This window comes from Mastacembelus armatus, chromosome 3 (genome assembly GCF_900324485.2).
Source record: "Mastacembelus armatus chromosome 3, fMasArm1.2, whole genome shotgun sequence".
NCBI classification, from domain to species: domain Eukaryota; kingdom Metazoa; phylum Chordata; class Actinopteri; order Synbranchiformes; family Mastacembelidae; genus Mastacembelus; species Mastacembelus armatus.
The window spans coordinates 12,714,152-12,727,388 of NC_046635.1; the positions used below are offsets into that span (position 1 = coordinate 12,714,152).

The following is a 13,237-nucleotide window of genomic DNA, read 5'->3' on the forward strand; positions in this document are numbered from 1 at the left end:
GGAGAAATAAAATCTACTTCTTTTGTTTATATGTATTGTTTACATTTTTGTTTAAATTAAGCTGATGATGAGGTACTAAAATATATCTGCCTTTCCTGACGTATAAGAGCAAGGAGTAGAGCACTAAAGTTAAACAAAACGCAAGCTACATGCATTTTAACTCTTCGGTTAATATTGTGACTGCTTCCCTGGCACTTACGAGAGCCGCAAAGTCATTATTGTTTTCGCGTTTCGCTCAGATTGGTCCTCCCCATTCGCCGTAGCAATGATAAACATTGACAAGCAGCTGTTCTGCCAGTGTTATGTGACTGAGCTCACGTGTTTCTGCGCGAAGTGTAGCTGATTGTTGTAGAAGCTACTGTTTTGTATCACTAATAATACAATGGAGCCTGTTATAAAAGTGAGCCCTGGTAAGTTAATCAAAATGTCTGCGATGTATGTTTAGCCCATAAAAATTAATGTCGACGCACGTCAGGATGGAACAGTTAGAAATGCTGTTAATGTGTGGCCGATGCTGCTTCGTCTGACTTCACTGAGTTTGCTTTAAAGCCTGTTCTCCTTTCTCTCCAGGAGCGTCGAAATGGGATATTCGTCAGAAAGTCTGGGACTATATAGAGGAAAAGAATCTGGCCAACTTCCCAAGGCCTGTTCACAACAGAATCCCAAATTTCAAGGCAGGTTAAAGTAACCAATGTTATAAAAACTGTTGGTAGTTTACATTAAACAGATAATAAATTTGACCTTTAACCTACTGTGCTAATTACAGTCAGGTAAACTAGGCATAGTTTAGGCATATTAAAGATTATAGTAAAATATGTCTATAATATATGAAAGTTAATTGAAACTTTAAAACCAACAGAAGTTTCCAGGTGATACTTTATTCTTATGTTTTTCTATGAAGCAATCAGTGAAGAGTTTTTAAGTGTTTTTCTTAATGTTTTTTTTTTTTTTTGTAATTTTCTTAGAGAAACAGAGCTCAGTATATTTGAACCAACAGTGACGGTCTCTTCTGACGGTCATAGCACAACTACACACTTGTCCAAGTCACTGTGTTGGGTTTCATATGTTGAAAATGTGTTCTTAAATGTTGAATGATTAATGGCTCTCCTATGTGTGCATGTTTTTTATTGTGTATTTATTGGCCAGGCTGCAATTCACGCATGCAACAGACTTGCAGACTTGCAGGTGTTCAAGTCCAGCCATACAGTCAAAGTAAACCCAGACAGACCCCAGCAGCAGACAAGGTTTCTGACTCTAGAAGTAAGTTGATGCTGGAAAAATAAAAACTTAATATCAGCCTTTGTGCCCTCTCCTCTCAACCAGGGTGCTTTCACAGCCTGTGCCAGGGTGTCAGAGCTGCAGGTGTTCACCCAGACAGCTGAGGTGAAGGTGGATCCTGATAAACCTCTGGAGGGGGCCCGGCTGTCAGTGCTACAGGTTTAAAAAAAAAACAAAACAAACAAATGTATTTCATTTTGTATAAAAAGGCACCATGGTGCCTCAGGTGTATTACAAAACTTTATTTGTTCTGGCTTATGTTTTTGATGTTGCTGTTATAGCAGGTACATCAATACTTAACATTGCTGAATTCAATTCAACATAATAGTTGTTGTCATTATGTTCTAAATTTCTTCCAATTCAATATTAAGCTGCAATCATACTAATTAAATGTTAATGGTGACTAAATTTTGGGATTATCTTTGCAGGCACAGAAAACTTTATTGGTCCCCACTCCCCGTCTGCGTACTGGTCTTTTCAATAAGATCACTCCTCCCCAGGGGGCCAGCAAAGAACAGCTGCGCATATGTGCTTCATCCCAGGTTTGAACTTATGAATTTTTACATGAATTTTCATTAACATTTTTCAAAGAGAATTTCATTATTTTTAACCTCCAACCCAAATTATTTTCTTCTCTTTGTCTTTTGTTTTATTCATTTAGGGTGTGAAAGAGTTCAGTGTGCCTGTTGGCCTGGATGCAAAGGTGAAGATAGACCTGGTGGTGGTTGGCTCTGTGGCAGTGTCAGAGAAAGGTTGGCTAGATGGCATTTCCACCAAAGATTCACCACTTCACCATACCAGTACTGTTAAATCCAGGAAATACATTAATGTAGCTTCATGATATTTTATAAAGATGTATAGGTCATCAATACTACGTACATAGTTAAGATAAATTTTAGACAGTCAGTATTATTAATTTTAAATATGACAAAAAACTAATTAAACAGTCTCCTTACGTGGCCAGTTTTTTGCTGACTTTGATCATTTAAAATGTATTTGTTTCAGTTTAAATACTAATCAGTGGTAAAACTCCATAAGCATATTCAATGCAGTATGTTATTAATGAGTATCACAGTGTCATGGGGGCAGTAAAATTTAACAAATGTCCCAATCTGTTATTAGTCTGCTATTATTTATAGATTCTGAATTATATGCTGAAAGTGTTTATTACATTCTCAAAGATGACAGGAGAAACAGGTCTTGAGTCATATTAAATAATGTGACTGCTGTGGCACCAGGACATCCTGTCACGGATGTATGACAATAAACAGAAATAAGAATGGTGTCCATCCATAAATGAATTATGCTACATTTATGAATTTAAAACAGTAACACTGCCACTACTGTCATATATCTGACCAGTTTTTGCATTGAAATCCTCCTCTTTTTTTAAAAAAAAGAAAGTGATGATAATGCAGATGGTTGTTATTTCTGATTTATAGATGTTAAGTGGATCTGAAGATTAGATGTAGACTCTGTCTGTATTGGATAATGCAGTAACCTACCTTTAGAATGTCTTCATGGTTTCTGTCTCCTGTAGGATTTCGGATTGGAAAAGGAGAGGGCTATGCTGATATGGAGTATGGCATGATGGTTTCAATGGGAGCTGTGGATGAGTCTACAGTGGTGGTTACTGTTGTCCATGACTGCCAGGTTAGTTTGCTCACTCCTTTTTTTTTTTCCAGCATTGGGAAATTTGATTAAAATTGTCTGAATCAATAAAATACAAACATGACATCATAGCTTTGAAAATGGTACGAAATATTAAAATCAACTTGCTGTAAGTTGCTGTAAACATTGGAGAAGAAAAGGTAGAAATTTTAATTTAAAAATATATATATTTTTTCTTTATTCCTAAAATTGTCAAACATTAGTTGTTTTTTTAGCAATAACGGATATTTGTGCTTTCAGATTGTGGACATTCCTGAAGAACTAATAGAAAGTCACGACCTGACTGTGGACTACATCCTCACACCCACCAGGCTCATTAAAACAAACTGCCCTTTACCTAAGCCCCAAGGAATCATCTGGACTAAGGTAAATGGGTAAATGTGAAGAATACTTCTTTCCGGTGTGCAGTACTGTTGTAAGGTCACAAAACAGCTTTTTCTTAGTGAAGCTGATTTAAAGGGCTGCCAAAGTGGCCTAGGGGTTAAGGTGAACCGTGAACTGCCACATCCCTGGTTTGTATCCGGTCAGGGACCTTTTTATGCGTCTGTCCTTAGCTTTTTTTTTTTTTTTCCTGTCATTGCTCTGCAGAATCTGTCCAGCATATTGCAACATTTAGTAATATACAGCAACATCAGGTAAACCAAGGCAGTTTAAATCATAACAACATAAAAATGTAGGAAAAGATACATTAGGTAGGTTTTTTTCTTATTGTGATACATCACAGTAGATTTACAGTAAACTCAGGGTAAGCTTGTACAGTCAAGACAAAATGTTCTCCTTAGAGACACTGCCCTCTAATGGACATGTAATGACACCTCATCTCATTAGACTACAGTATTCACTCTGCTTCTGTTTGCATTTTGTGCTAATAGTAATTATAATTCCTAATAACGATATTAGTTTGCATTGTCATTTCATTTACAGTACATACCATGCTTATATATAATGTTCTAAGACATATAAACAACCAACTTTAAGACACACAAGACCAAAAGTCATCTGGAGAAAAACAGCCAAAAATACATTTAACACTTATTTATTGTAAGTATACTCCTTTTGTCTATATTTAAATGAGACACTTGACCTTAAACTTCTTCTGACTTACTGATATTGGCGGAGATGCCATGTGTTTTTCCACATGATAATTTGTCTTACATTAAACACGGTGAAGGTATTATTCTTATCATGTGGAGAGTTTGAGGGTAACCTCTGGGTTTCCTTAAAACATGCGAGTAAGTAAACAGGACCGATTGACCTCACAGACAGGAAGGCCACATCTGATCATCAAAGGCTCCTCTGCCCAGCCATCTTGGCTCTGCAGGGGCAGGGGAACGACGGGTCACACAGGGCAGTGTAAAAACAATAGCCCCGTATATCCTTTACAGGACTGGTCAGCATCAAAGACTGCCAAGACACTTGAAGACCCAACAAATCAAAAGAGCAGTCTTTATTTTTAACTGCTTGGGAAGTGAAATGTCCTGCTGCCATAAAGATATTCATTACTTCTGCATGAGTTGTGAGCAGGATGGAATAATACCAGTGAAATTAGTCAGCTTTCACTTTGTTATTGACTTGTCCGTGGGTATGTGTATTGGTTCTGAGCAGGGCTGTATGTTTGCTGTATTCGACACCCCTTCCCGTTCAGTTTCACTGAGCATGTCCGGTTTTGTGTCTTCAGCTGGACACAGAAAAGCTAGAGAAGATCCCCGTCCTGAAGAAGCTGCGTGCTCTGGAGGAACAGGCTGGAACGGATGTCACACTAGGGGCAGTCCCTGCTGCAGCAGAGGCCGATCTACAGACTGGTCAACCCAAAAGGCAAACCAGACGGAGGCCAAGGCCAAACAAGCAGCAGGGTGCAGAGACTGCTAGACTGCACCCAGCTCAAGGAAGGAAAGAAAGCTGGGGAGGTAGTGAGGGAGAAACTGAGAGTGGAAAGGCAAAAAGCAGAGAGAACACAGAGGTGAAAGGCCCAGAGGAAAGGGGAAGTGAAGTCATGTCCCAGCGTAAGCTTCCTCTAAATGTGACCACAGTTTACTTAGGGGGAATCCCTGCTGGGCTGCGTGTTAGTGAGCTGAAAACTGCCCTCAGAGAGAGGGAGGCTGCTCCGCTGAGGCTTACCTGGCAGGGAGCTCAACACAGGGCCTTCCTGGATTACAGTGACCCTCAGGCTGCGGAGCAGGCCCTAGAGTCTCTGCAGGGTCTCAGTTTGAATGGTCACAGTCTGCAGGCTGAACTGGCCAAAAGCCAACGGGGAAGCAAGAGATCTGGCCAGCCCAGCAGGAGACCAAGACCATCAACAGTTCCAAAATCTAAAACACCACCATCAGGCACCAAGGGTGAGGCCACAGAAATGGCTGAGCAGTAATAGCAACTGGCAATTCACAGCTTGAGAAATGTTACATGTAGAGCAGCCTTAAATGCTGACTTTAGCTGTTTGGTTTTTTTTATATATATATTTTTGGATTTATTACAAGAGGACCTCGGTTATATAAACCATAGAAATGTGACTGCTAAGACTAATGAACATTTGAGTAAAACATGCAATTCCTAAGCAAAACTAATAACTGCAATACTTAAACATATGAGGAAATTGAATTCCATTGCTGAATCCCAGCATCATGGCTCATTTTACTAGAAATATAATTTCTATGTACTATTTCATAATACCCATACACATATGTGCCTTGTTGTTTTCACACACACCTGCTGTTGTGTGTCCTGAGAGCCTTCATTCCTTGAAGGTGATTTTTGAGTGATTCTTAGAAATAGATCACATTCTGTAAACTGTATATACAAATGTTGAGTACATTTTATTTCATCATCCAGATATCAGTATTTCCTCCTCCAAGATAGTCATGTGGTAAGACCTTTTTGGAAGTTAATTGTGTCAAAAAGCATTCAATTGAGGGCATTGGCCAAAAAACAACTGGTTGGTTAGTTTTTGTTGCAGACAGTGCCACCATCTGGCTATTTCTATACAGTCCAGATAATTTGTGACCCATTAAGCATGAAAGTAAAATTAAATATTTCTTCGTATAACGTTTATGTATTCACATGAGCCACAGCATTTGACTGCACAAATCTCGTGCAATTTTTTATTTTTTTGCAAAACTGATTTTTCAGTCCTCATAAATCTGTATCATTTGAAATGCTTTAAGAGCATTTATTTATTTGTCTGTTCTGTTCCATTGCCAAGTAGACGTGGCCAATTTGACATGAGCTGCCATTAATCCTGAACATGCTGTGCAGTTTCTTCATATTTAGAAGACAGGAACACACTAGGCTTATGCCATATTGATTACAGACTGCAGTGATATAAGGCATTTAAACACCCATAATTTTAGTGTGATGTGATTCAAACTGTTATATTTGTACTTTTATTGATAAGTTACCCATCCGTGGCATGGTGTCTAGTTAGGTCACTTTGAGTATGACGAGGAGCCTCACCACTGAATGAAAGAGCAAGCCTGGATGAAATGTTCTAGAATTTGTGCATCTGTTTGTAACACAATATACAGTAACTTTCTCTACTAAAGTATTTGACTGCATCTGTTTAGTCTGTGTCTTTCTTTAACAAAGAAATGTACTGTTTTTGTTTTGTTTTTTTTGACTCTGACAAATATTTAAGGGATGATGAATCACTGCTATTTTTGTTTGCATCTCAAACTATAATGAAAAATAATGTGAATTGTTTTACTAAATTATTTGAGGCCAGTAGTTATGTTAAGTTGTGTTATTTCAGATGCCTGATCTCACACACCTGGGATAGTTAAACAGATAATTAAACTCTTGATTTACTGTAACTGTTAGAGCAGTGACGTTAAATGTTGGAGCACTGATTTTAAATGTTAGTGCACTGATTTTAAATTTTAGAGTGCTGATCTTAAATGTTGGAGCACTGATTTTAAATGTTAGTGCACTGATTTTAAATTTTAGAGTGCTGATCTTAAATGTTAGAGCACTGATCTTAAATGTTAGAGCACTGATTTTAAATGTTAGAGCACTGACTTTGAGCAAACATTATTTTTAGATTTGCATTTCAGATAGCCAAGGGTGACATTTTTCTGTTACCATATTTTGATAGTGGCTTGGTCTGCATTAACACAGACAAAACAAGAGGTTAACGTAGTACTGTAACAATCTTATACACATGCAAACCTTTAATCAAGACTTTAACGCCAAATAACCTGCTGTACCCCTAATGAATTTATTATACTTTTTTGTGTTTCTGCACAGATATTATCCGATAAGTGATCACTCTCATGTCAGTCTGTAGTGGCAGAAATTGTCCTGTTTTCACTGAAGTCTGGATTGTGTTGAGACATAAGTACACAGCATGTCTGTCTGCACAGCGCAGGCCTCAGGCTTTTTATGGAGCTGTCATCCAAGCTTGGCCAGGGAACAGCTGTGGAGCCCCATCTCTCTCCCTGAGCCCCGCCAGAGCAGTGAACCTCGGCAGATGTCATCAGTTTGTTAATTCGCTGTTCCACTGCTGTTGGGCCTGCTACCCCTGTGCTCAATGGCATGCTCATTTTACTGGGGTTCAGTCAGTGGTCAGTGTTGTGAGACTGCAAAGCTACACGACCATCACAGCAAAACATGTTACATCCTCTTGGAAAGATGGATGTCTGTACACAATCCTCCACAGAAGCTACTTTAACTGACATGAGGTGTGCATCAGAGTAATCTGAGTGAACTTCAGTGCTGCTTGCTATATTAGGAGCACTCATTTTGCCAATTCAAAATAATACCTTAAACTATATGCAGCTAATACAGTATATATAAATCAAGTAAAATTAGTTATGATCTATTTTACATTTCAGTGACTCGTGTAAAATTTAGTAAAGTAGTTGGTGCCCATGTACTGGTTCCATGGTGGGCTGAGACATTCAGGACTTACTCATTCTTTGGGTGCAAATTTAATTGCATCATATTCCTGTGCCTTTGCTGTACATGATGCAGAAATATTTAAGACATTGGTTATTTTTAAATATGTTCAAAGCTTTTGGGTACATAGCATCTATTTATATTCCACGTAACCCCCCTGAGCCTTTCTTTTTTCTGTAAGTTGTTAGTTTGGGATTTTTATTTTATTGAAGTCCATTCTTTGTATAGATTTCTAAAACTGTGGGCTTTGCATAGTGGGTCACCACTGAGATAGATATGTAACCAATAATATAGGTCAGCACCACTTGTTACATTTAGACCAGGGTAATATGCCGAAATACTATTTAGACAAGATGCCTGTTGAGGAAAAACTGCACAACCACCAGAGCAACGAGAGTGCTCTAGGTTTTCACCCTGGAACTAAACGTGAGATCTTTGTCTCCGACTTGTTGCCCTTTAGTTGTTGCGCATCGTCTCAAATAGAAAGCGTGTTACGATTAACTTTTCCAACATTTATTTTACATCTACATCAATGGATCATTGTTTTGTGGAAAATCAGATTGGTTACAATAACAGACATGACCTGCTCCTGCCAGGTGAAAAGAACAGACCTCTGTGCTGATTGGTTAAACTGGTTTTGGCGTCAGCCGTCGTCTGTGCTGAATTATAACAATACACCCCTGTAACATCTCTCTATATAATACACTGAAATCTTAGCGTGGTCATGATGTGCGTATTGCTTCAATATCGCCAAAGATATAGCATTAAGTCGCCTTAGTTAGCCTTCATTACCAACCTGTGCATTTATATATATACGAATCCTGCTGAATTATCACAAGTAGGTATTGTATTATGTGGGAAAAGGTTTCACTTTTTATAACTACTAGTTTTAGGTTACTTGTCTAATAATGATCATTGTCTTTAGAGAATTTCAGTTTCATGTACAATTTGTTTTCAGTGCCCCCCCCCCCCCCCCGCCCCCCCCCGCCCCCTCCACACAATACAAAACACAATAAAAAAAAAGCCCAGAGATTGTGTGTGTGATTAAAATCGAAATATGTCTTTTTTTGTGAATTTAGGCTATAGCCCAACAGATATATTTTTATTTCTTACAAATGATTTGTTGTAAAATAGCCTAAAGATTAGCCCTCACTGATGGACCCTCGCTAATTTTCCTAACAATATATAAGTATACAGTGCTGAAAGTAATGGTCTACATATATCTAACACAAACGACGTAACAGTGCTTACAACATAATCTCAATGTTCCTTTTAAAAACAAATATTAGCGTTCTGACAAATATTGCCAATACAGCATATATCTCCTTGGCCAGTTCGCCTGAAATTACAATATGTAGGCCTACAGAATAAATAAAAAGTTGCGCTTATAGGCTATTCAAAAAAGTGCCTTCATCGTTTCTACACAGTATATATGGACATACAGTATATATGTCAGATCCATCATTGTTACGTTCAAAATTAAACGGTGGTACGTACGTCCAAAAAAGAGCTTCAGTCTAAATTGTAAAAGAAAAGAAAAGTCAAAAACCTTAGAGGGAAAAACTGGAAGTGTGCATTTTTACATTGGCCTACTTTAACAGGAAGAATAAACATTGATAAAAGAGTGGAGTGGTAGTCATCCGCTTTGCTGGAGTAAGTACCAAACAGCGGCAGCTCAGTCTTTACCCCGCTGGTCGCTGTTGATGTTGACAGTTTTTTTTTGTTATTATTATATTATTATTATTATTATTATTATTATTATTATTATGCGGTTGCTTTGTGGCTGGCCTGTCTCCGTGTCTTTGGCGCTGTGTCGAACAGTACAGAGAAGTAGTCCGGGTCTACTTGAGGCAGTGAGCACTCTCCAGGGTCGGGGCATCGCCTGTTTGTCTCAGTGGTTATTTTTTACTTGTTTGTTCTGGTTTCAGTTCTCTCTGCTGCGTGGCTCAAGTCTGTGACACCGTCCTCTGGTCTGCAGGTTGTCCGTGGGGGCATCACATGACGCAGGGCTTGATGTCCTGGTAGGAGACCTGCTGGTGGTGGTAGTAGGATCCGCTGCTTGGTGAGTGCATCGCTGAGGACGTCATGGCGTTGAAGGAGAAGACGAACTCCTTTCTGTCACACATGCTGGGAGACTGGGAATGGTACCGAGGAATACCTGCAGACAGGTATTTTCACATATAGAATAAAAACAATTAAACAGGCCAAAAACAGGTTTACCTCCAATTACAATAGATCTTCTCACTTGGAGTTGTGAGTTTTGAAAAAAAAATAAATAAAAAAATGCAACCTGAACTCTTATAAATATTTTTAAATAAATAGTTTTTCCGGGATTTAATTGTAAATGAATTGTGTTTGACGTTTTATATACAGCAACCATTGCCTTGAGCTTAATTTTTATGCATCCATTTTATGCTATTTCTGCTGCTGCTACTGTTACAAAAACAAACAAATACTACTACTACTACTACTAATAATAATAATAATAATAGATTAAGTACCCTATATAAAGCGGGCATCCTTAGGTACAACTTTTTCTTTACATTGTTTATATTTTAACATCAGCATATACAAAATAAAAACTCATATACAATCCTCATAGAGCTGAAGTCCATTTAGCGACTAAAACTGAGATTGTGAAAAGTGGAGGCGGACTTTCTGGGCTAATTGGCAGTGGCCCTTTTGCACGCTAGTCCCGGAGGACTTGAGGGCCTCGGGGCAAGGCAGGCTGGACCTAACCGCGCTTGTTTGTCTTGCCCGGAGATTGGCACGACTCTAAACTGTCCCGGCAGACTCCCCCTGCATGCCTTCTCCTGCCTCTTTTTTAACCACTTCCAGAAACTTAAACCCTGTGAGTCTGAAGTCCCTGATATCTGGCTTTTATTTCGAGGAGTTCTGTATTGTGCTTAATTTGGAGCAGGACAGTGACGAAACTTAACTTTCGTGGGAGAAAATATGTGGTTTCTTTTTGTTGCATCATTTTCCTTGCCCTAATGGTCTTAATTTGAATACTTCTTCCGTTTTGGAGATAAGCCCTTGTTTAATGCCTGCACAATAAATACAGCGCAATTCTTATAAGATAATGTGTCTTACTGTGGGGCTGCGACACAGTTCCATTAAAAATCACCGGACTTGCCCATAGATAGAAAACAGTATATAATCCTCTAAGAATTAAATTGTTTGGTTTAAACACTTTTGTTTTATATCCATCCTTTACGTTTCACTATTGTAACACGATTTAAAAAATATTTTTATTTATTTTTAAGCAAATATTCGGCATTCTTCACTTTACAATTTAGTGAATTGAGCGATGAAATATGCGTAATTAACCTACCTTGCAAATCTGTGGTACTGTGCCCGTTCTGGTGCAGGTAAGATTGGTCTAGTGAATGTGTGGGCAAGCTTGGCTGTAGCGGGTTCGCGCCCGGATTACATGGAGACAGAGGCTGTTGTTTTATGTAGGAAGCGCCGTTATTCAATGAGGCCGACGGGGCCGGAGCCCACGCAGAAGCTGAGCTCGAGTAGACGGGGTGAGGCTCCATGACTCCCCCGCTGGTGAGAAGAGGGGAGGCGGAATTGTCGTGGTGGGGATAATCACTCCCAGTGGATCCTGTACAACTTCCCATGTAGGAATGTCCACTGTTAGTCGACAAGTGTGACATGGAGTGTCCGGACAGACCCATGCCCTCCATGTTACCTGCCAAGTGTCCATTCATCATCCCAATCCCACTGTCCAGAGACAAGCTGTTGGGCGGACAGGATAGGCCCCCGCCGCTCCCCTGAAAGTTATAGGACTCGGGTATGTGGTTGAATCCCAGGCCATTCATCATGCTGTACATGGGCTTCAGCGCCTGGCACTTGCGCCTAAAACCTCTGGGTCTCCTTCTGAAGGACCCTTCCTCGAACATAAACTCACTAGCCGGGTCAATAGTCCAGTAGTGGCCCTTCCCTGGCCGCCCGAGACCCTTGGGCAGTTTAATGAAGCACTCGTTCAGGGACAAGTTGTGACGCACGGAATTCTTCCATCCCTGGTATGAGCCTCTGAAAAACGGGAAGCGGCTCTGCAGGAATTGGTATATTTCACTGAGCGTTAGGCGCTTGGTTGGAGAGCTCTGAATAGCCATGACTATTAAAGCTATGTATGAATAAGGGGGTTTTTCTGGTCTACGGATACCTGCATTTGTCTTTTTGATTTTGGTAGTAGAGGAGGCGGTTTCCATCACCGCCGTCTGCCCGTGCGGCTTCTCCGGAGCAGACATCGGGCTGCTCTGGGCAGGAGGCTGCGCTGGTGGCTGCTGGATCTCTGCCGTCATTTGTTAAATTTAATCTTCGAGATGGCAAACAAAAAAGGTTGCTTTCCACCTTTCCACCTATAAACACTGTGAGGTTGGATACAGATTCGCTGACATAAAGCGAAAAAACCAACGAACGCTGCGCAAAAAACGCACAAGCCAAAGGCGCGACTGTCTTCTGAACTCTAACTTTTTCCTTATGATTCAGTCCTGCAGCGGTCTGAAGCCGGACCGCCTCGTACGCAGCGTCCGAAATGGGATAAGGAGCAGAACAGGAGCCGCTTTCCACTTCAGTTGGTGTGTTGTCGTGCGTCCGAGGAGCTCACTTTTTACTTATCTGTTGCCATCAGCACATTGGAAGCTGGATGTCTTGGCCATCCTAATGTTGGGACCCGCCCAGTTCCCTCCTACTCCAGTGGTGGGCTGTAAGCATGCACATCTGTGTGCCTTCACTTTTCAGAGAAATGCCCTTTTCCTCATATTGAAATAGTAAATATATATCCCATATATCCCGTAATATTATATATGCTGTTATTTAAGAAAGAAATCCATTTTGTTTGTAATGCATTATATTATACGCAGTCATCATTACCATACACTAATGATAGAAACTATACTTAGCAAGGCTTTTACATACAGATTTTGATTGTCTTGTTTTCTAATAAAACTTTATTTGAATTTGTTTTTCTTCTTATTTTGGAAAATGAATATTGTGTTCCCGAACTGTGTGGCTTTGTAAAACTGCAGTGCAAATAAGAATCTCTGTATCTCAGGCCACATGGCTGAAGGACGGCAAATAGGTCATGTCTGCATTATTAAACTTATGAAATATTTTATAAACGATTAGTATATGAAAAGTATTTACTAAAGAACATGTCCCTCATTCAAAACCACCCTGCTGATTTCTATAAAAGATAGACAGGAACATGGGCAGGATGTTTATACAACAAAATGTAAACATTTTCCCTGGCCTACTTTAAATAAAAAATCAAGCAAAAGCCCCCTTAGATCAGCTAATACTCAATCTGATACGATATGCCCGACTGTTCGTGGTGTCTCATGTAGATGTTGGACGTTGTTACACATGAATATTGTTTGTGTAATGTAGT

At 39.7% G+C, this 13,237-nt stretch overlaps 2 protein-coding genes across 3 annotated transcripts; one reads left to right on the forward strand and one right to left on the reverse strand.

The window, feature by feature from the left end:
- The first annotated feature begins 269 nt into the window (after nt 1-269).
- Nucleotides 270-6,497, forward strand: mthfsd (methenyltetrahydrofolate synthetase domain containing). 2 transcript variants are annotated; one of them, XM_026320590.1, is made up of 8 exons: nt 270-410; nt 571-674; nt 1,147-1,260; nt 1,707-1,820; nt 1,940-2,030; nt 2,819-2,931; nt 3,190-3,315; nt 4,628-6,497. In XM_026320590.1, the coding sequence occupies exons 1-8, from the start codon at nt 383-385 to the stop codon at nt 5,312-5,314; spliced, it is 1,377 nt and encodes a 458-aa protein (XP_026176375.1). In that variant the 5' UTR covers nt 270-382; the 3' UTR covers nt 5,315-6,497. The 2 variants fall into 2 exon arrangements, with proteins under 2 accessions (XP_026176375.1, XP_026176374.1); XM_026320589.1 differs by lacking the exon at nt 1,147-1,260 and adding an exon at nt 1,324-1,437.
- Nucleotides 6,498-8,866: 2,369 nt separating this feature from the next.
- Nucleotides 8,867-12,728, reverse strand: foxf1 (forkhead box F1). Its single transcript, XM_026319614.1, has 2 exons — nt 11,171-12,728; nt 8,867-9,994 (listed from the first exon to the last, which is right to left on the reverse strand). The coding sequence occupies exons 1-2, from the start codon at nt 12,147-12,149 to the stop codon at nt 9,831-9,833; spliced, it is 1,143 nt and encodes a 380-aa protein (XP_026175399.1). The 5' UTR covers nt 12,150-12,728; the 3' UTR covers nt 8,867-9,830.
- Nucleotides 12,729-13,237: the final 509 nt, after the last annotated feature.

Bases quoted from the DNA above. Each gene is read 5' to 3' on its own strand.
- foxf1 (XM_026319614.1), bottom strand. From the start codon at position 12,149: ATGACGGCAGAGATCCAGCAGCCACCAGCGCAGCCTCCTGCCCAGAGC. The intron at 9,995-11,170 runs GTAGGTTAATTA...ACCTGTCTGCAG, and splicing joins CAGTACCACAGATTTGCAAG to GTATTCCTCGGTACCATTCC.
- mthfsd (XM_026320590.1), top strand. From the start codon at position 383: ATGGAGCCTGTTATAAAAGTGAGCCCTG. The intron at 675-1,146 runs GCAGGTTAAAGT...TTTATTGGCCAG, and splicing joins ACAGAATCCCAAATTTCAAG to GCTGCAATTCACGCATGCAA. The intron at 1,821-1,939 runs GTTTGAACTTAT...TTATTCATTTAG, and splicing joins GCATATGTGCTTCATCCCAG to GGTGTGAAAGAGTTCAGTGT.